Source organism: Eleutherodactylus coqui, chromosome 1 (assembly GCF_035609145.1).
Source record: "Eleutherodactylus coqui strain aEleCoq1 chromosome 1, aEleCoq1.hap1, whole genome shotgun sequence".
In the NCBI taxonomy this organism is placed as follows: Eukaryota; Metazoa; Chordata; class Amphibia; order Anura; family Eleutherodactylidae; genus Eleutherodactylus; species Eleutherodactylus coqui.
This window is the reverse complement of record NC_089837.1, coordinates 221,717,517-221,740,108: the sequence shown is the minus strand read 5'-3', so window position 1 is coordinate 221,740,108 and position 22,592 is coordinate 221,717,517. Positions and strand designations below refer to the sequence as shown.

At 45.0% G+C, this 22,592-nt stretch overlaps 1 protein-coding gene across 12 annotated transcripts in view; it reads right to left on the bottom strand.

The window, feature by feature from the left end:
* EYA4 (EYA transcriptional coactivator and phosphatase 4) overlaps positions 1 to 22,592 on the bottom strand; it is a 294,629-nt gene that overhangs the window by 236,875 nt on the left and 35,162 nt on the right. For all 12 annotated transcript variants that reach the window (XM_066605631.1, XM_066605656.1, XM_066605638.1 and 9 more), the window contains exon 2: positions 15,972 to 16,066. In XM_066605631.1, the coding sequence (XP_066461728.1) occupies positions 15,972 to 16,004 (33 nt within the window). In that variant the 5' untranslated portion in view covers positions 16,005 to 16,066. The remainder of the gene's footprint in view (positions 1 to 15,971; positions 16,067 to 22,592) is intronic.

The window sequence follows — 22,592 nt, the reverse complement described above, 5'->3', positions numbered from 1 at the left end:
AAAGTATGTGTGTGAGATTAGGTTAGCTGTCAGTAGGTTGGCCTCATTGTCACACAAGACCTTGCCTGGCTTTAGATTATGTGGGATAAGCCATGTGTCAGCCTGGGCCTGCCAAGTAGTTAACAGCTCTTCGGCCATGTGGCTGTGCTCCCTAGACATATGATTTTTAGGACAGCATTTTTACATTTATAATGTCCACCAGTGTATGGAAGTTGGATTTTGCCTCATAAAGATATGTGCGCTGATGTTGAGGGTGTTGAAACGTGGTATGAAGAGGTGGAGGAAGAGAAGGAGGAGTAGGGCATGAGGAGGGGACAGACAAAGATGTCAGTGTCCCAGAACTCTTGGGGGTAACATGAAACGTGTGCCACCACTTTCAACTTCATGCCCCAACTAGAGAACATTGACCCAGTGTGCTGTTAAGGGTATGTAACGTCCCTGGCCATGCTTGCTGGACTATGTGTCTGTGGTCAGGTGCACCCTGTCACTAACAGCATTCGTCAATGCCAGGGACACGTTATCACTCACATGACGTTGCAGGGTAGGGATGGCTTTTTGGGCAAAGAAATGGCAGCTGTGCATCTGGTACATTCTTATAGCTGTGCGATGGAGGGCTGTTTGCTGACCTAGGACACGCTGAAATAAGGGACAGATGCTCAACTTATGCTCTCCATTTCCCACTCTTGCTATAGAGGATGCAGGGGATTTAGCATGGGGTGGAGTAGAGAGTGGATTCTCTGGTTGACTGGTGCAGACTGACCTGACTGGTGGTGGTAGTTGAGACATGCTGTGTCATCCACTCTATGACCTATTTTGCATCCTGCAGATGCAACTCATGGGCAGAACCACTTTTAAGGAATGGCAGCGGGCTTGCCTTGCCAGAACTTGGAGCTGTTACTTCCTCTGAAGTGCCTCTACCCCTTGGCCCCTACCTCTTGCTTTTTTTTGTTCAATTTTTAGTGTAGTTTTATGTAACTTATCAGCTGACTTTGTACTTTTCAGAAAACCACTGCCAGCTGCTTAAGCCTGCAAACAATTCATAATGGCTGGACTGGCGACTTTGTACAAAATGCTTTCTTTTTTCCATATTTACTTTCGTATTTCTATTCTTTTCTTTAGGGCAAATACAGATCTGGATTTGGCCAATAGAAAATAATAAAAATATGGAGGCGAATTTGGATGAAAAATTTTATGACATATGGATGTAATGGCTTTTGAAACACGCCCCTAATATAGATCCATAATATGGATGTGATTTTATACACTTGTTTGAATCTAGCCTTAGTGAAGTGTTTACTTTAGCTAGAGAGGTAAAAGACAATTGTAGTGAATTTTTCTATAATCTTCTAAGCAAATTGCTATTTAATATTTTAAGCAAAGTAACTTCAAAGTTTGTGCTGCGTTTTAAACTAAGTTTTCAAGTAAGTACAAATAATTCCACATTAATACTATTTCTCTGCCGCATAGAGGCCGAGCCACAGGAAGCATGAAGAGATTCACGTATGCATCCTGAAGCGGTATGCTGCCACATTAAACAAGAATTGAAAACAGTGACCAGTTATATGGAGCGTCCAACCTTCATCACAGCCAGTTACTTAAAGCCTCTCGGCAATCCATCTGGGATACATAAAAAGGTACTAATTATGTTCCAATAATTTGTTGCAGGGTGCAGAAGTGTTAAGCATCATTTGGAGCTTACACTTAACCCTTCTCCCAAATGAACCAAAACATTTTATAACAGTGACTTATTATTGCATTAAATGAATATGAAACCGCCACTTATCCACTCCATTCAGATGTGCGGCTTATTCTGCACTGTATTGTAAAACTCGCCTCCAACATCTGGCATACTGAAAGTTGAAAGCTGAATAGGGGAGACATTCCCGTTCCAGCAAGTACATCTGAGGAACTTGGGAGACTGGAGTAGAGGAAGGAAACAGACCTTGGGAAATAAATAATTAAACAATAAAAGGAAAACCTTAGAGGCTAATTAAATATAATCAAATTGGATATGGAAATATAGACACAGCTGACAATGCTTTTGAATAAACGTATGTTGATAAATAGTCTTTTCTAATTGCACGTTTGCTCTCATAACTAAAGTCTAGATTTTCTGGGCTACAAGCCAAATTTATTGCAGTCTAGACATGGAGGTCTGCTTCCCAGCTATTCCTTACCATATACAACCTTCTACAACTGACATGCAATATACCTGAGCTATACACTAACAAAGACAAGGGGGATTTATCATTTAATGTTATTGTTAATATTTAAATCGACAGTAGACAAATGAATATTCTGTGTATGACATTTTCATACTACATAATGCTTTTCATTTCCATTTTAAATAGCCAGTATAAATTCTGCCTTTTCCAGAAGCCATATGGTCAACTCTTTATAGTCAATAGCCAGCCATGCAACCTCTAGAAAAAGCTGAGTGCAGCCAAGAAAAAACAAAGTGCCTCGTTATCCTAGTAAATGGCAAGATGCACAGCAGAACTCTACCAATCAGACACCGATGGCCTATACTAGTAATATGCTATTGATGTCTGTCACAAAAAATCCCTTTAACCCATTGGTTACAAACAGAAAGAGTCCTCCTTAGAATAATAGTTGAGATAATCTTGAAAGCTTTCCCAGCGATTCCAGCATCCAGACCTGCTCTTCAACCATAGACTACTTGCTACAACAGAAAAATGAGCCTCCCTAGTAGATCCAACAGAGGAGAGGAAAAGCAGGGAATTCATGGTGCTGCTCGACAGAGGAACCAAGACACCAGCAGATGGTTAACACTTTAATTGGACAGATGATGCATTTTATTGCAGGACTTGCACCTTCTGTGGGTCTTTATAGACTGCTTAACAAATAATTAGATGTTTTGGAGACATCATTGTTTGTTACTAGAGATGAGCGAACGTACTCGTCCGAGCTTGATACTCGTTTGAGTATTAGCGTGTTCGAGATGCTCGTTACTCGAGACGAGTACCACGCAATGTTCGAGTTACTTTCACTTTCATCTCTGAGACGTTAGCGCGCTTTTCTGGCCAATAGAAAGACAGGGAAGGCATTACAACTTCCCCCTGCGACGTTCAAGCCCTATACCACCCCCCTGCAGAGAGTGGCTGGCGAGATCAGGTGTCACCCGAGTATATAAATCGGCCCCTCCCGCGGCTCGCCACAGATGCATTCTGACATAGTTCAGGGAAAGTGCTGTCTTGCTGGAGTTGCTATAGGGAGAGTGTTAGGAGTTATTTTAGGCTTCAAGAACCCCAATGGTCCTTCTTAGGGCCACATCTAACCGTGTGCAGTAGTGTGGAGGCTGCTTTTTGCAGTGTTGCACTTTTTTTTTTTTTTGTATATCGGCTGTGCAGAGCATTGCGTCCTGCAGTAATTTTACATTGTCCAGGGCCAGTAGTGGTGAGGCAGGGACAGAAGACATATTTAGTGTATATAGGCAGTGGGCCTTTCCAAAAACATTTGGGGAAAAAAATCTATTTGGGCTGCCTGTGACCGTCCTCAGTGTACTGGGTCTCTGCTGGGGGTAGTTGTCCTAATTCATATGCAGCCAGCTAAGTGTTACAGCAGGCTTGCGCAAAATTCTTTCCTGGCTCTGTGTTGCCTGTTATATCACCGCTGTATTCCTGTCCACAGTGAAACAGTCTGCAGTAATTTTACATAGTGCAGGGCCAGTAGTGGTGAGGCAGGGACAGAAGACATATTTAGTGTATATAGGCAGTGGGCATTTCCAAAAACATTTGGGAAAAAAAATCTATTTGGGCTGCCTGTGACCGTCCTCAGTGTACTGGGTCTCTGCTGGGGGTAGTTGTCCTAATTCATACGCAGCCAGCTAAGTGTTACAGCAGGCTTGCGCAAAATTCTTTCCTGGCTCTGTGTTGCCTGTTACATCACCTCTGTATTCCTGTCCACAGTGAAACAGTCTGCAGTAATTTTACATAGTGCAGGGCCAGTAGTGGTGAGGCAGGGACAGAAGACATATTTAGTGTATATAGGCAGTGGGCCTTTCCAAAAACATTTGGGAAAAAAAATCTATTTGGGCTGCCTGTGACCGTCCTCAGTCTACTGGGTCTCTGCTGGGGGTAGTTGTCCTAATTCATACGCAGCCAGCTAAGTGTTACAGTAGGCTTGCGCAAAATTCTTTGCTGGCTCTGCTGTGCGTTCCGTAAGCGAAGTCAGCCTCCAACCACAGGCTAATAAGCGGCACATTTAATTACAGCGTTCTGTTTCTGCACTACTGGTAATACAGCATGCTGAGGGGTAGGGGTAGGCCTAGAGGACTTGGACGCGGGCGAGAACGCGGAGGCCCAAGTCAGGGTGTGGGCACAGGCCGAGCCAGTGCGGTGGCCAGGGGTAGAGGCAGGGCCAGACCGAATAATCCACCAACTGTTTCCCAAAGCGCCCCCTCGCGCCATGGCACCCTGCAGAGGCCAAGGTGCTCTAAGGTGTGGCAGTTTTTCACAGAGACGCTTGACGACCGACGAACAGTGGTGTGCAACCTTTGTCGCGCCAAGATCAGCTGGGGAGCCACCACCACCAGCATGCGCAGGCATATGATGGCCAAGCACCCCACAAGGTGGGACGAAGGCCGTTCACCGCCTCCGGTTTGCACCACTGCCTCTCCCCCTGTGCCCCAACCTGCCACTGAGATCCAACCCCCCTCTGAGGACACAGGCACGAGTGCCTACCGGCCTGCACCCACACCCTCACCTCCGCTGCCCTCGGCCCCATCCAGCAATGTCTCTCAGCGCAGCGTCCAGACGTCGCTAGCGCAACTGTTTGAGTGCAAGCACAAGTACGCCGCCACGCACCCGCATGCTCAAGCGTTAAATGTGCACATAGCCAAATTGATCAGCCTGGAGATGCTGCCGTATAGGCTTGTGGAAACGGAGGCTTTCAAAAGCATGATGGCGGCGGTGACCCCGCGCTACTCGGTTCCCAGTCGCCACTTCTTTTCCCGATGTGCCGTCCCAGCCCTGCACGACCACGTCTCCCGCAACATTGTACGCGCCCTCACCAACGCGGTTACTGCCAAGGTCCACTTAACAATGGACACGTGGACAAGCACAGGCGGGCAGGGCCACTATATCTCCCTGACGGCACATTGGGTGAATTTAGTGGAGGCTGGGACAGAGTCAGAGCCTGGGACCGCTCACGTCCTACCCACCCCCAGAATTGCGGGCCCCAGCTCGGTGCTGGTATCTGCGGCGGTGTATGCTTCCTCCACTAAACCACCCTCCTCCTCCTCCTCCTCCTCCAACGCAACCTCTGTCTCGCAATCACGATGTGTCAGCAGCAGCAGCACGTCGCCAGCAGTCGGTGTCGCGCGGCGTGGCAGCACAGCGGTGGGCAAGCGTCAGCAGGCCATGCTGAAACTACTCAGCTTAGGAGAGAAGAGGCACACAGCCCACGAACTGCTGCAGGGTCTGACAGAGCAGACCGACCGCTGGCTTTCGCCGCTGAGCCTCCAACCGGGCATGGTCGTGTGTGACAACGGCCGTAACCTGGTGGCGGCTCTGCAGCTCAGCAGCCTCACGCACGTGCCATGCCTGGCCCATGTCTTTAATTTGGTGGTTCAGCGCTTTCTGAAAAGCTACCCACACTTGTCATACCTGCTCGGAAAGGTGCGCCGGGTCAGCGCACATTTTCGCAAGTCCAAGACGGACGCTGCCACCCTGCGGACCCTGCAACATCGGTTTAATCTGCCAGTGCACCGACTGCTGTGCGACGTGCCCACACGGTGGAACTCTATGCTCCACATGTTGGCCAGACTCTATGAGCAGCGTAGAGCTATAGTGGAATACCAACTCCAACATGGGCGGCGTAGTGGGAGTCAGCCTCCTCAATTCTTTACAGAAGAGTGGGCCTGGTTGGCAGCCATCAGCCAGGTCCTTGGAAACTTTGAGGAGTCTACCCAGATGGTGAGCGGGGATGTTGCAATCATTAGCGTCACCATTCCTCTGTTATGCCTCTTGAGAAGTTCCCTGCAAAGCATAAAGGCAGACGCTTTGCACTCAAAAACGGAGGCGGGGGAAGACAGTATGTCGCTGGATAGTCAGAGCACCCTCATGTCTATATCTCAGCGCGTTGAGGAGGAGGGGGAGGAGCATGAGGAGGAGGGGGAAGAGACAGCTTGGCCCACTGCTGAGGGTACCCATGCTGCTTGCCTGTCATCCTTTCAGCGTGTATGGCCTGAGGAGGAGGAGGAGGATCCTGAAAGTGATCTTCCTAGTGAGGACAGCCATGTGTTGCGTACAGGTACCCTGGCACACATGGCTGACTTCATGTTAGGATGCCTTTCTCGAGACCCTCGCGTTACATGCATTCTGGCCACTACGGATTACTGGGTGTACACACTGCTCGACCCATGGTATAAGGAGAACCTTTCCACTCTCATACCCGTAGAGAAAAGGGGTTCGAGAGTGATGCTATACCACAGGACCCTGGCGGACAAACTGATGGTAACATTCCCATCCGACAGCGCTAGTGGCAGAAGGTGCAGTTCCGAGGGCCAGGTAGCAGGGGAGGCGCAGAGATCAGGCAGCATGTACAGCGCAGGCAGGGGAACATTCTCCAAGGCCTTTGCAAGCTTTATGGCTCCCCAGCAAGACTGTGTCACCGCTCCCCAGTCAAGGCTGAGTTGGCGGGAGCACTGTAAAAGGATGGTGAGGGAGTACGTAGCCGATCGCACGACCGTCCTCGGTGACGCCTCTGCCCCCTACAACTACTGGATGTCGAAGCTGGACACGTGGCCTGAACTCGCGCTGTATGCCCTGGAGGTGCTTGCTTGTCTTGCTGCTAGCGTCTTGTCAGAGAGGGTGTTTAGTTCGGCTGGGGGAATCATCACGGATAAGCGTACCCGCCTGTCAACCGACAGTGCCGACAGGCTTACACTCATCAAGATGAACAAAGCCTGGATTTCCCCAGACTTCACTTCTCCACCAGCGGACAGCAGCGATACCTAAACAATACGTAGGCTGCACCTGCGGATGGAAGCATCGTTCTCTATCACCATCAAAAACGTGGACCTTTTAGCTTCATCAATCTGTGTATAATATTCATCCTCCTCCTCCTGCTCCTCCTCCTGAAACCTGACGTAATCACGCCGAACGGGCAATTTTTCTTAGGCCCACAAGGCTCAGTCATATAATTTTTGTAAACAATTTTTATACGTTTCAATGCTCATTAAAGCGTTGAAACTTGCAGCTGAACCAATTTTTATTTTAACTGGGCTGCCTCCAGGCCTAGTTACCAATTAAGCCACATTAACCAAAGCGATTAATGGGTTTCACCTGCCCTCTTGGTTGGGCATGGGCAATTTTTCTGAGGAACATTAGTACTGTTGGTACACCAATTTTTTTGGGCCCTCGCCTACAGTGTAATCCAATTAATTTTTTGCCCACCTGCATTAAAGCTGACCTTACATCAGCTGTGCTGGGCATTGCAATGGGATATATTTATGTACTGCCAGTGGCTTCCTGGGACCCACCCATGCTGTCGGTCCACATGGACTTCCCATTAGGGAGATGTACGTGCCTGTGTATACTTATAAAAAACTCAAGCCTGACTGGGGCATGCAGTTTGGGCCGAAGCCCACCTGCATTTAATCTGATGTTAGCTCTGCTGTTCAGGGCACTGCAATGGGATACATTTATGTACAGCGGGTGGGTTCCAGGGAGCCACCCATGCTGTGGGTGCACACGGAATTCGCATTGCGGAGTTGTACCTGCCTGTGACTATTTATAAAAAAACGCAGTCTGACTGGGGCATGCAGACACCTTGACAGAATGAATAGTGTGTGGCACATAGGTTCCCCATTGCTATGCCCACGTGTGCAGCTCCTGATGGCGGTGGCACAGGATTATATTTCTCATTGCTTCTGTACAGCATTGTGGGCTATCGTCCTGCCCCTTTTAAAGAGGGTCGCTGCCTAGCCGTGCCAACCCTCTGCAGTGTGTGCCTGCGGTTCCTCCTCATGGCAGACGCACTTATAAATAGACATGAGTGTGGCATGCCATGAGGGCAGCTGAAGGCTGCGCAGGGACACTTTGGTGTGTGCTGTGGACACTGGGTCGTGCGCGCGGGGGGGGGGGGGGGTTGGGCAGCATGTAACCCAGGAGAAGTGGCAGCGGAGTGTCATGCAGGCAGTGATTGTGCTTTGTTGGAGGTAGTGTGGTGCTTAGCTAAGGTATGCATTGCTAATGATGACTTTTCAGAAGTAAAAATTGTTGGGAGGGGGGGGCACTCTTGCCGCTATTGTGGCTTAATAGTGGGACCTGGGAACTTGAGATGCAGCCCAACATGTAGCCCCTCACCTGCCCTATCCGTTGCTGTGTCGTTCCCATCACTTTTTTGAATTGCCCAGATTTTCACAAATGGAAACCTTAGCGAGCATCGGCAATATACAAAAATGCTCGGGTCGCCCATTGACTTCAATGGGGTTTGTTACTCGAAACGAACCCTCGAGCATCGCAAAAATTTCGTCTCGAGTAACGAGCACCCGAGCATTTTGGTGCTCGCTCATCTCTATTTGTTACCCAACATCATTGTTTGTAGCACCCCCTTTCCAAGTGAAGTGTTAACCATCTGCTGGTGCCTTGGTTCCTCTGTCGGGCAGCACAACAAATCTTTCACTTTTCCTCTCTTGTGTTGTAATTATATATTGGTATGAAAAGTTGAAAAGAAGTTGATCCTAAGCACAAACATCATTCAACCGAGCTAATTATGAATGAATATAATATTCTTATCTTTCATTACACTTAGATCTTTGATGGACTTCTTTAAATTTTTTCATTATTGAGGAATTAGATTAGATTCTCTTAAGGTGTATTCCTAACTGGTAAAGTGATAGGCTATTGCCAGTATGTGCCATCATTTTATGGTTTGTGGTGTCCTATTTTTGGGACCCTACTGATCCTAACAGTGAAGGGGCTGAGACCACTCTGCACAGGACACAATGCTACATCAGCACCATGTTTCTTCGTTCTTAGGATTTCTGGGATCCCATATATTGGCCCCCCACTGATGATATCCTATCGATATCTCATCACTTGACAAGATGGGAATGAACCATTAAAGAGGAACTGTCAGCTCTCCTCACTTGTCCATTTTAGTACGTACTTGTATTTCCCATGAAATACCAATTTTGAAACATAGTCTCTGTTTTGTGCCATTCCTCTGCTATTACTCCTATAAATTTATAAATCAACTGACAGCTGGGTGTTACCATTTTCCTTTTCAGTAGACGTCTAAGCACAATCAGCTGTGACAGGACAGTTTCAGAACACCCCTTTGACAAGGAAAATGGTAACACCAATTGTCAATTTATTCATACATTTCTAGGAGGAATAACAGAGGAACGGTACGACATAGAGTTCTAAGAAAATAGTCTTCAAAATTATTTTTTTGAAGCATTTATGTTTACTATAACAGAGAGCTATTTGCTCCTTTTTAAGTTCTCTTAATGATCACAGATGTAACCAATCAAAACATAATAATGTATTTTTAATTAACTCAACTGTATCATGGTTTATTATAAAAGCATACATGTAATGATGATAATAGCAGAGCCTAAATCATAGGAAGTGCTTGACTTCTAGACATATTTCTTATATCCGTGTGTCAAATGTATATGAAAACATGTAGGGCCTGTCTAATACAGTGGAGATTGGGACCTCCTGTATATTACACACATGCAAAGTGAATCAAAGAGACATTAGTGGGGAAATTTATAAACATAGTTGTGCCAGAATTCTTGTGTCAAAAAGTCGATATTATGGTGCAAATGAGTTTTAGTGCAAAAAAACAACTTTTCGATGTTTTGCAATGTGTCTGCCAAATGTTTGAAAAAAAGGGGGCCAGCTTAGTGGGAGGGGACATTGTATTCTACATGTAGGCAAATTTACTATAATTTAAGACAGAACCTGGCATCATTTATGATGCAATTTGCCTTTCTGTGACACAGAATATCCAAAGATGCACCTAATTTATTTTGAGGCCTGAGCCTCTTTATAAATTAGGCACATTTCACTCAAGCGCACCTTATATCAAGATAGGTATAGAAAATGCCTGTTTTTATATGTTCCCAGGAGTCTGACAACTTTCAGCAATTTCCTTAGCCTAATACATGGACATGAAACTTTCAGACCATTTTTACAGCATTATGAGGGGAAACATTCTAAGGCACAGATACAAAAAACGACTGAAATTTAGGGGCACGAGGACTCAAGCAATTACTAAAACCGGGGTCTTGTGCCCTTGTTTGCTAAGATAAGAACAGGGAGGGAATTGAAACTGTTGATCACTACGTTTTTTTCTGTAAATCTCATACAGTATGCGCTGACTATTCTTCGCTCCCCTCTTGAAACAAAGAACACAGAACCGCTATTCTCAAGATTGGTGGTTACCCCAGTGGTCAAACATTTGTGGGAAAGCCTGTGGATAAACTATAGATGTTATTGATAGAGAGCAGCATTGAATGATATGTGGTGACAGATACCCTCTATCTAAATTCTCTTTCTAAATATGTGGGAAAAGTTTTGACCAACTGAAAAAAACTATAGACAAAATCTTAAAATTTACCTTCTCAGATTAAGACTTGTTTCACAGGGGTGATCATGATTTTGCCATAAGAAAATTGTCTCAAAATCGTGTCTTTGTTCCTGTGATTTATGGGTTTGTCAGCAATTCTTTTTTTTAGAATCTCGCATCGCATTGCCGCCACCGTGATAACATTGCATGATAAAAGCGCACAAATTTTTATCGCAAAAGCCAATACGAATGTTGAAATAAAGAGGAAGATCCATAGGGAAAGAAAGGAGATAAAAAAAAAAAAATCGCACATCGCAAGGTTCCTTCTAGAGATGAGCAAGCACGCTCGGTAAGGTCAGCTACTCGAGCAAGCCTCCTCAACTCAAGTAACTGCCTTCTCCTCCGAGCATGCTCGGGAGGGCAGTGGGGGACGGCGGGGGAGAGTGGAGGGGAACGGGGGGGGGAGAGTGAGAGAGATCTCTCCCCCCCCCTCCGCTACCCCCTGTTGCCTGCTGCTCACCCTCGCCGCCCCCCCCCCCCCCAGAGCACGCTCAGAGGAGAAGGCAGTTATTTAAGATGAGCGAGGCTTGCTCGAGTAGCTGACCTTACCTAGCGTGCTCGCTCATCTCTAGTGCCTTCACATTTGCGATTGCGATAACGCTATGTTTTTTTAATGCAAATGTAAATGGGACTTTCTAATTTTAATAAACGCATCACACAAAAATCGCAGAAGCACAAACTTTGCACAATTTTCTGTGATGCCTTTTTAACATTAGAAAGTCCCATTGACATTTGCATTAAAAAATATGCAGCGACATTATGATCGCAAGTGTGAAGGCACCTGCGATAGAGCAAGCTGCGATTTTTTTGTTTTCCTGACACCACATCAATCAAAACATCACAGATGGGAAGGAAACCATTGTAAATCATTGGTTTCATAATCTGCTTTTTTTTACTGACTCTCACATCAGGTGAAAATTGCACGATTTTCTTACCGGTGTGAAACCACCCTAAGGGTTCTTTGACACGGGTGACATCAAGTAGTGCCCAACATTTGAGCGCCACTTGCATTGCACAGCACATATTCACCCTGTGTGTGATGTGTGAGAGACTGCTCATCTGCATGTTCTATTCTCATGCAAGACTCACATAGAACGTGTTACAACTTTTTTCGTCTCGCAGCATCGCTGCAACAGAAAAATCACCCACGTAAATACCCCAATTGCAAATATTGGGTTGCATCTTCATGTAAGTTTTGCACTTCTCACAACACACAAAACTCCCACAATTTGCTGCCATGAGTGAATGCACCCTTACCTCTGACTACAAATAATAATAACTTATAATATCTAGTTTATTTAGCAGCTTCCAAGCCATATTCAGTGTGAATTGCCGATCGTCCTAGGGGTTAAGAACGTAATCGCTGTAACACCACCAATAAAGGCTTTTTATTTATTTAATGGAGGTGAAAATAATCCCTTTTTGGATGTTGTGCACGACACCTTCATAAACTAACTAAATATTTTCGGACCATCTGTTTAGTCCATTGTTTAATGCTTTCTTAACAGCACAACAAACAAAACCCAGCTCTAAGTACAAGAGATTCAAAGGATGAAATTACACCAGGAAAGTACAACAAGCTGTCAAGCCATCACTGTCTGGGTGGAGAGAAGTGGAGATTTATCAAGTGCTTATTATAGTATTACAATGAGACAAAGCTTACGGGACGGATGTTTGCTACACAAATGCTATACAGAACATACAATCTACATGCTGATATCACTCCTCCTTTTATGCAAGAAAGCAAACAACGAAGAAAAAAATGTTAATTACAGAGTTTTTCAATTCAGTTAGTTGACAATCCTAGCATCGTCCTACGCCATGCCCCATTCATGGTGAGGACGCTGGCAGCCATACATCTGGCCTTGCAATCCATAGTCTGGCTTTACAATCTATTCTGTTCATCATACATATGTGAACTCAGCCCTACTTTACAATTCTTACTATCCCAGTAGATCATAGGGCTCTCGATACTTGAGCCCATTCCCGCTCCAGGGCATAAGTTTACATCCTGTCAGCGGGATACTTCCTGCAACAAGGCGTAAACTTACGTCCTGGGGATAGCGCGAGATCATAAGCAATCTCGCACTATACGGCGCATGGAGACGGCTGTCAGTGATAGTCGGCCTCCCGTTGCAACAGCGGGGGTGCATCGGAGATGCGACCCCCGCTGTTAACGTCCTCTCTGCCGTGATCTAGATGAAGATTGCAGCATGGGATGGGTTCACAGAGGGAGCGCACTCCCTCTGTGATATTATCAGGCTCTCGCTATATAATTGCCGGCATTCCTGTATCGCCAGTGCCTATTATCGCTAATACAAGCGATAAGACATTGCAGGATGGAAGTCCTGCAATGCCTTATCATAGATATTCTTGGTGCTATGGTGAAAGTCCCCCACAGGGACACAGATGGTGTAAAAAAAAACAAAAACTTTTTAGGTGCCGTTTCTCATATTAGCATGAAAAAAATTTAAATCCCACATATTTGGTATCATCGCATCTTTAACAACATGTACAATAAGTTGCACATGCTTTTTATCCTACACTGCAAAAAAAATTGTAAAAAACGCTAAAAAACGAAGGCAAATGTTAATTTTTAGCGTTTTGATGCCCCAAAAAACGCAATAAAGGTGAACGAAAAAGCCGTATGTATCCCAAAACGGTAGCAATAAGAATTACAGCTCATCCCGCAAATAATAAGCCCTCACAGAACTCCATACATAAAAAATAAAAAAGTTATAAAACTTTGAATGCAGCGATTTAGAAAATAAAAGATTTCCAAAAAAAGGGGTTTTATTGCAGAAAAGTGGAAAAACCTAAAAAAATATAGGAATTTTGGTATCATTGTAATCAACCAACCTGCAGAAAATAATGTATTGTGTCATTTATAATGCATGATTAACGCTGTAAAAAAAACAAACAAAATCTATGGCAGAATTGATGCGTTTTCTCTCCCTGTTGATCATTTAAAAAAATAATAAAAGTTTTACAATATAGTTTATGTACCCAAAAATGGCACCAACAAAAACTGCCGTTCGCCATGCAAAAAAACAAGCTTCTATACAGCTGCGTCGACAGAAGTAAAAAAGTTAGGGCTTTTGAGAAATGGAGATGAAAATCTGCCAAAAATAGGCCATGTCCTTAAGGGGTTAAGGACTAGAGATGAGCGAACGTACTCGGATAAGCACTACTCGTCCGAGTAATGTGCTTTATCCGAGTATCTCTCCGCTCGTCCTGAAAGATTCGGGGCGCTCCGCTGCTGACAGGTGAGTCGCAGCGGTGAGCGGGGCAGAGCGGGCGGGAGAGAAGGAGAGAAAGATCTCCCCTCCGTTCCTCCCCGCTCTCCCCTGCAGCTCCCCGCTCCGCAGCGCGTCCCGAATCTTTCAGGACGAGCAGAGAGGTACTCGGATAAAGCAAATTACTCGGACGAGTAGTGCTTATCCAAGTACGTTCGCTCATCTCTATTAAGGACCCATACAATAGTTGTTTTCTGTCGGAGAACCTTACTGTGTGTTGCCATGGCAGAAAATATGACAGGATGCACAATTAATTCAATGATATGGCAAACCACCACCTTCATGTGTAGAACAATACACTAAAAGTTTGATGGAAAAGTAGTTGTGTAGTAACTTGAGGTACATTTTAAAGCCATGACAAAAGGTCATTTCTTTTAATATAAAATACGGGTGTCCTAAAAATGTAGACATACTGAAAAATATGTATAGAAAAGATTTTCATAGACATCAAAGAATAGCTGTAAGCAAAAGCGTAACTTGACGCTTCTAGGTCCCACTGCTAAACTTGTAACAGGGTCCCCAACTACAACGCTATATTCATAGTACTGGGCTCCCTATATGGAGAAGAGAGGCCTTATGGGCCCCCTAAGGCTCCTGGACCTGGGGGCAACCGTATCCCCTATAGTTATGCCCCTGGCTGTAAGTCATGTTTGACTTCTGCAATAACATTAGGTGCTCAAAGTGGTCACCATTAACATCTAGACACTTCTGATTGCGGGGGACTACTGTGTGGTCCAAAAGTCAAACCTGCTATTTTATTTGACTTTCCTGATGGCCACTTGGTAGTTTTAGCAATTGTGTGCCTACTGACATTTTTCGAGACAAGATAATACTACTCATTGCCATCATCTATTCAATTTAGATATTAAAAAGGGCATAGATGATTGCTTTGAAGTATGTGTAAATTTTTTGGGACACCCTGCAATCTGCTTCTGACAGTACTCATTTGGATATTTATTATCAGATATTTCATAAAAACAGCAAAATAAAAGTTTCAGCTTGAGGCCTTAGTCAGACGAGCTTTTTTTGCGCAATTTGCGCATGCGCATGCGTCCAGCGATTTTTTTTAAAACCATTGCTTTGCAATGGTATCGGACACATGAGCGCTTTTTATGCACTCGTCCGATAAATTATAGAACAGAAATCGCAGATCGCACCTATCTGCGATCTGCAATTCCTGTTCTCTTCTCTATATGCGCTCAATGGGGCCGGCGGCAGCAGCGCCGACCCCATTGAGAACATATAGAAGACAAATCATTCTTCTCTGCCACAGCTGTAACAGCTGTGGCAGAGAAGAACGATGTTTGCCCATTGAATTCAATGGAGCCGGCAATACTGCCGACTCCATTGAAAGCAATGCGCTGCGGGCGAGTGTGGGATGAATTGTCGGGAAGGGCTTAAATATATAAGCCCTTCCCTGCAATTCATCCAGAAAAGTGTTAAAATAAAAAATATATACATACTCACCTGCTCCCGGCAGACGGAGTTCAGAGCGGCCGGCCTGCAGTGGGTGTGAAGGGGGTGTGAGTCAGACTTGCCTCTGATTGGCTCAGCCCTTGGCTTAAGCCCTTCCCGACAATTCATCTCACACTCGCCCGCAGCGCATTGCTTTCAATGGAGTCGGCTGTATTGCCGGGTCCATTGAATGCAATGCGCTGGACAGCTCCAGCCCGTTTCTAATGAAACGCGGCTAGGAGCAGATTTTCGGGCGATTTTCGGGCATCGGTCATGCGATTTGCGGATGCGCATCCGTCATGACTAAGGCCTTAGAAGGGAGGTGTGATGTCCCCTACTGGTTACTGAAAAATGTCAACACTGCTAGAGCCTAAGGACCAGTTTTATGTTCCTCATTCGCCGACCAGGCTCTAGAAATGCTGAGACAATAAATTAAAAAGCATCACTGGTGCCATAGTGTAGTCTATGGCAGAGCTGGATCCCCAGAAGAGTGAAGAGATTGAACATATCACAGTGGTATATATTGCTAAACAGGTTCAGGTCATCATATAGCAAATGGTGCCAACAACAATACAAATTATTCATGATGGATTAAGAAAATTGCAAGATACTTACTGATTGCTCATTCAAGTCTTGAGCGTCGTCCATTAAGGTTTCTCTGTAAGGTCCAAATATTTAAGTGAGCTCACCTTGAGAACACAATATAATTCCTGCAGTGGGAGAAGACAAGGAAAGGAGTTTTACTCAGAGTTTGACTTGAGAACAGCAAAGACTGAATTCACAGGATGGCCCTATATTAATATTGGTTGTTTAATTCGAGAAAGCAGGAACTCTCCCTTTTCATTCAAGACATTTAACGTTTTCATGACTTCTGCTAATTTACAAGCTTTCCAAAAAAAGAACAAAAAGCAAAAGCCTTTATCTCCTCCTTTGATATGGGGCATTTCCAATAAAGGATGTATACATTATTTTTAACTACTGATTACTTCTCCACATTACACTTTGAAGATGATGGAATGGTAAAGCAATTAGGATTTTGATTACTAAGAGTAATACTACTGCAAGGATTCAGGGGTTCAAGTAGACTTTTCAGCTCTCCTAAAATGTCCGTTCTTTAAATAATTGAATTCCCAATTTTAAAAAAACCAAACAATTCTTGTGTACCTTTTCTTAGAACTTGGCATGTTGCTGCTCCTTTATTATTCCTCTCTGAAATGAGTAAATTGACAGCTAGGCATTACTATTTCTCTTGTCCGTGGCGTATTGTTCATACAGAGTCTGACAAATCTCAGCACTATTTGTACAGTTTCAGACTAACAATATTAATAGCTTTTTTGCTATTTGTCTTTTTACTTGAATACTGCTCTCTAATTTGCACACCTTGCCTGGTTATTATATCCTTAGCTTTCTATCCTTTCCATAATGTGCCCTGTTGATCTAATCTGAAAAGGGATCTAAGTGAGAGTATGTAGGGTATCCAGTGGCATAACTAAAGGTCCAGGCGCCTGGGTGCAAAAGTTCAGCTTGGGGCTCCCCTCCCATACCTGTACTGGTACCCACACCAGCGTATCTTGAAGCTTCTGGGTCCCAATTCAAAAATTTGTAACAGGGCCCCCAAATACAATGCTTCATTCTTAGTACTAGGCTCCCTATATGGAGAAGAGAGGTATTATGGGGCGCCTAAGGCTTGTGATTAAGACAGTTACAATGTAAATATTTGGTAAGTTTGTAACGGCAATAGGCTTTAAAGGGGTTGTCCCGCGGCAGCAAGTGGGTCTATACACTTCTGTATGGCCATAATAATGCACTTTGTAATATACATTGTGCATTCATTATGAGCCATACAGAAGTTATAAGAAGTTTTATACTTACCTGCTCCGTTGCTAGCGTCCTCGTTCCCATGGAGCCGACTAATTTTCGCCCTCCGATGGCCAAATTAGCCGCGCTTGCGCAGTCCAGGTCTTCTCCTGTTCTCTATGGGGCTCCGTGTAGCTCCGTGTAGCTCCGCCCCGTCACGTGCCGATTCCAGCCAATCAGGAGGCTGGAATCGGCAATGGACCGCACAGAAGAGCTGCGGTCCACGGAGGAAGAGGATCCCGGCGGCCATCTTCACCGGTAAGTATAGAAGTCACCGGAGCGCGGGGATTAAGGTAAGCGCTCCGGTAAGCTTTCTTTAGGTCCCTGCATCGGGGTTGTCTCGCGCCGAACGGGGGGGGGGGGGGGGTTGAAAAAAAAAAAAACCCGTTTCGGCGCGGGACAACCCCTTTAAATGACAAGAATCCAACCTGCTAGGAACTTCATTTTTTTCAACACCACAAGGTACCAACAATTTGACCTAAATATGATATCTTGATCTAGACTGAAAGTAGGCAAGATCAAGAAAACCAGCTACAGATTTTAAAAAATCACTGCATTAAAATGACAGAAAGTAGATTTTTTTTTTGCAAACTCTAGATTATCTCTTGTCCATTATCACCTCCTCATGCAGAACAGGGCCACAAACCACCACTACCTCCTGCCATATTTCTAGTAGTGAATGTGAGGACATGACAAAATTAAGTAAAGGTTGGTGGTTGTTTACCCTCCAATCAATTTTGTTGTCCCATTTTATCCCATTGTTTCTTAAATGAAAAATGCTGCTGCTTTACAATAGATCTTGATTAAAAATTCTTATCAGTGGTGTAGGATAGGGGATCTGGGTTAGGTAGCATACTGATGGGGCTTTAGACGCTTCCTTCAGTTCCCTCTCCTCTATATTCCTCCTCCAGCCTTGTCTGATCTTTCTCTTCTCTCTCCCTCCTGTACTGCTCCTTCCTCTCCTGCTTTTTGTTGCGCTGCCTGTAACTTAATACAGGCAGCAGTTCAGAACTCCTGGTCCAGATGGACAGAAGGGGGAGGAGGAGGAAGACTGCAGACAACAGGGAATACAATCCAGGAAGCCGTCTTCTCCGCTGCCTAGGCTGCCAACGTGAGGCTCCAGCTATCTGCAGAAAAAGTATGACTGTGTAATCCATATATAGTATATATTGTATAGTATAAATGTGTATGTTGATGTATGGTAATATATATATATATATAATGTGAGGGATTAGCATTTAGGGTCGGTAGCAGCGTGGGTATCCGCGGCCAGAGACAGTGACACCGGGCAACAAAAGGACCTTTAGTCCAGGCTTCGCCTGGGTTTATTGCAGCATACAACACAAATAAACCAGGCCTTGACTTCAGGCCAACATAAAATAATCACCTGCTCGTCTGAGCGCTTACTACACAGAGTCCGGCCCTGACTACTCACTTCAAAACGTCACATAGCCAGTCCGGTCCTCAGACCTGTGGAGGTCTCACCACACCCTCCTGGGTGTTGAGGTTAGGGGCGTCACCCTGTCAACCTCACCTTTGGCTCTCTCAGCCCACACGCTGGGCTAGCCGGGCTCCTTGCTCCACAGAGCCCTCTCTCTGGCTCTCAGCCAGACGCTCTCTCTCTCTCTGACCTGCAGACCCAGGCTTTATAAGGCCTGGTACAAGCCTCACCTGGTACGTGGGAGTGGCGATCCTACCCTTCACTTTGACCACTCCAGGAAAAGCCGGCCCGGACTATGCGGCTTGGAGCCACTTACAAAACTACAACGTGTCAGTAACGTAACGTTACTGACACAGAAATGCTGGCTTCCTCCACCGAGCCCAGGCCACTCGGTGGCACGTATCCACCCTCCAGCACTTTGTCAGTCACTGTCTCACAATATATATATATATATATATATATATATATATATATATATATACACATTGTAAAAAAAATTCAAGCACCTAAAAGGAGTTGTCAGAATCACATGAATCTTTCTTTGTGTGATTGTAACGTTCATGTTAGTAAGTTATTACAATATCAGAGCTAAAGGATTTTTTATTACAGAAAACTAAGCACTTGAAGGGAGGCTCTAGTACCCTGTTGTACCACCTCTAACTTGTATACAAAATGTGATACGGGTGGGCATGAAGGCTCTAGTACCCTGTTGTACCGCCTCTAGCTTGAATGCAAGATGTGATACAGGAGGGCATGGAGGCTCTAGTACCCTGTTGTACCGCCTCTAACTTGTATACAAAATGTGATATGGATGGGCATGAAGGCTCTAGTACCCTGTTGTATGGCCTCTAGCTTGGATATAAGATGTATAACAGGCGGGCATGAAGGCTCTAGTACCCTGTTGTACCGCCTCTAGCTTGAATGCAAGATGTGATATGGGTGGGCATGGAGGCTCTAGTACCCTGTTGTACTGCCTCTAGCTTGGATTCAAGATGTAATATGAATGGGCATAAAAGCTCTAGTACCCTGTTGTACCGCCTCTAGCTTGGATACAAGATGTGATACGAGTGGGCAGGGAGGCTCTAGTACCCTGTTGTATGGCCTCTAACTTGGATATAAGATGTGAAACAGGCGGGCATGGAGGATCTAGTACCCTGTTGTACCGCCTCTAGTTTGAATGCAAGATGAGATATGGGCGGGCATGGAGGCTCTAGTACCTTGTTGTACAGCCTCTAGCTTGGATTCAAGATGTGATATGGATGGGCATAGAGGCTCTAGTACCCTGTTGTACCGCCTCTAGCTTGAATACAAGATGCGATATGGATGGGCATGAAGGCTCTAGTACCCTGTTGTACTGCCTCTAGCTTTGATACAAGATGTTATGTGGATGGGCATGGAGGATCTTTACCCTCTTGCTTGGATGCAGGATGTGATATGGGCAGGCATAAAGGCGTACCAGTTCCATATGGTATCCTGCGGCATATCAGTCCATATTTCTAGGTAATGCAAACTCATAGGCTGTCGAAGTTGGTGTCCCAAATAGTTTGATACATGTTCCATTGGGGATAAATCTGGTGACCGGGCAGAACACTGTGTAGTATGGCATCATTGTGGAGAAACCCTTACTGTGTATGCAGCCATTCCTGTGACACCCTTGCTGTGTATGCAGCCGACCATTATCCTGCTGGAAAATGGCTCTTGGAAGCCCTGTCATGAGAGGCAACATACAGTATGTGGCTGAGGGATGTCCTGAACATATCAAAGCTGTCATTGACCCACATACCACTACTAGGGGTGACCAACTGTTGTATGCGATGGCCCCCCCAAACCATCACAACAGCACCGGGGGTACTTTGCAGCTCCACAGCAAAGGCAGGATTGAGTTGCTCACCCCTAGGTCTCCAGACATAAACACAGCCGTTGTCAGTGCCTAAACTAAACCTGGATTCATTACTGAAGACCACCTGTTTCCACTTCATAGCAGTCTACTTTCATTGCTCATCACACCACTGCAATGGAGGCGATGGTGGGTGGGTGTCAAAGGCCTCCTCTCAAACTCTGTTAACTGGGAGAAATATCTTTGAACATGTCGTAGAGGCATATCTAGTAGTCAACAATTTTTACACAAGTGGAAAAATAGGTCCATTACACACAAGTAGCCTCTGAGACCTTTTTTGTATGCCAAGGGGGAAACCACTTTTAGGGCCTTGGATGGCAAGATCGTTTTATATATATATAAATACATATATAAATAATGTGTATGTATCTCATAGTTGCCATCTTTCCCAGAACATCCAGAAAAGGCTGCCGGAAAAGGGGGAAACCTCCTGGACTCCTGGGAGAGTTGGTAGGTCTTTAGGGTGACAGGGCATAGATAGAAGAAAGTCCGACCTGCATATCCTTATGCACCAATATTACGTCTTTACAGTTACATATAGTAAATGGGATCTGTCTGCTGCCCTTTGGTTCCATCATAGCATGGATCTATTTACTGTAAGTTTTCCATTTTTCTGTTCCTATACACAGAGGTGAAATTATAGCCTAATGTGTAAGTATGAATGTAAGCATTCATATGTGTGATTACATATACACTCAAAAGAAAACTAAGTATAACCTCTTTGCATTCTCTGGTTTTACATATCAGGACATAATACGGGCTATATGGTCCTTAGAACGTTTTAAAATTAGGGAATTACAATCTCAGATAAAAAACAGTACAAGACAGATTACACTGTCATTATATATTCAACTAAAACAGGCCAAAATGCAGACGCATAGCCTAAAAAATAAATAATCCCTTACTGCTTAAGGCCTTAGTCAGATGGGCGTTTTTTCGCGCGATTTGCGGATCGCATCACGGATGTGCATCCGCAAATCGCGTGACCGGTGCCCGAAAATCGCCTGAAAATCTGCTCCTAGCCGTGTTCATTAGAAACGGGCCGGAGCTGTCCAGCGCATTGCATTCAATGGAGTCGGCAATACAGCCGGCTCCATTGAAAGCAATGCGCTGCGGGCGAGTGTGGGATGAATTGTCGGGAAGGGCTTAAATATATAAGCCCTTCCCTGCAATTCATCCAGAAAAGTGTTAAAATAAAAAATATATATATACTCTCAGCGCTGAGCCAATCAGGGGGCAGGTCTGACTCACACCCCCTTCACACCCACTGCAGGCCGGCCGCGCGGAACTCCGGCTGCCGGGAGCAGGTGAGTATATATATATATTTTTTTATTTTAACACTTTTCTGGATGAATTGCAGGGAAGGGCTTATATATTTAAGCCCTTCCCGACAATTCATCCAGCGCACGCCGGCAGCCCATTGCTTTCAATGGAGCCGGCTGTATTGCCGACTCCATTGAATTCAATGGGCAAACATCGTTCTTCTCTGCCACAGCTGTTACAGCTGTGGCAGAGAAGAATGATTTGTCTTCTATATGTTCTCAATGGGGTCGGCGCTGTTGCCGCCGGCCCCATTGAGTGCATATAGAGAAGAGAACAGGAATCGCAGATCGCAGATAGGTGCGATGTGTGATTTCTGTTCTATAATTTATCGGACGAGCGCATAAAAAGCGCTCATGTGTCCGATACCATTGCAAAGCAATGGTTTAAAAAAATCGCCGGACGCATGCGCATGCGCAAATCGCGCGAAAAAACGCCCGTCTGACTAAGGCCTAAATAGGAATTAAAGAGGGTTAATAGCAGCCAGGTGTTGCTAATCAAATGCCTTTAATTAATTGATAATCAGCAAATATATAAGTTATAAATAACTTATACAAACATAAGTTTGGACAGTTTGCTGATCTGGAGCATTCAGGTATGTGTTGACACAATACCAAGGAGGAAATACATGAGCAGTAATCTTAGATAAGAATTTGTTGCTGCCATCAATCTGAGAAGGGTTGTAAGGCCATTTCCAAATAATTGAGAGGCTGTAAATCTG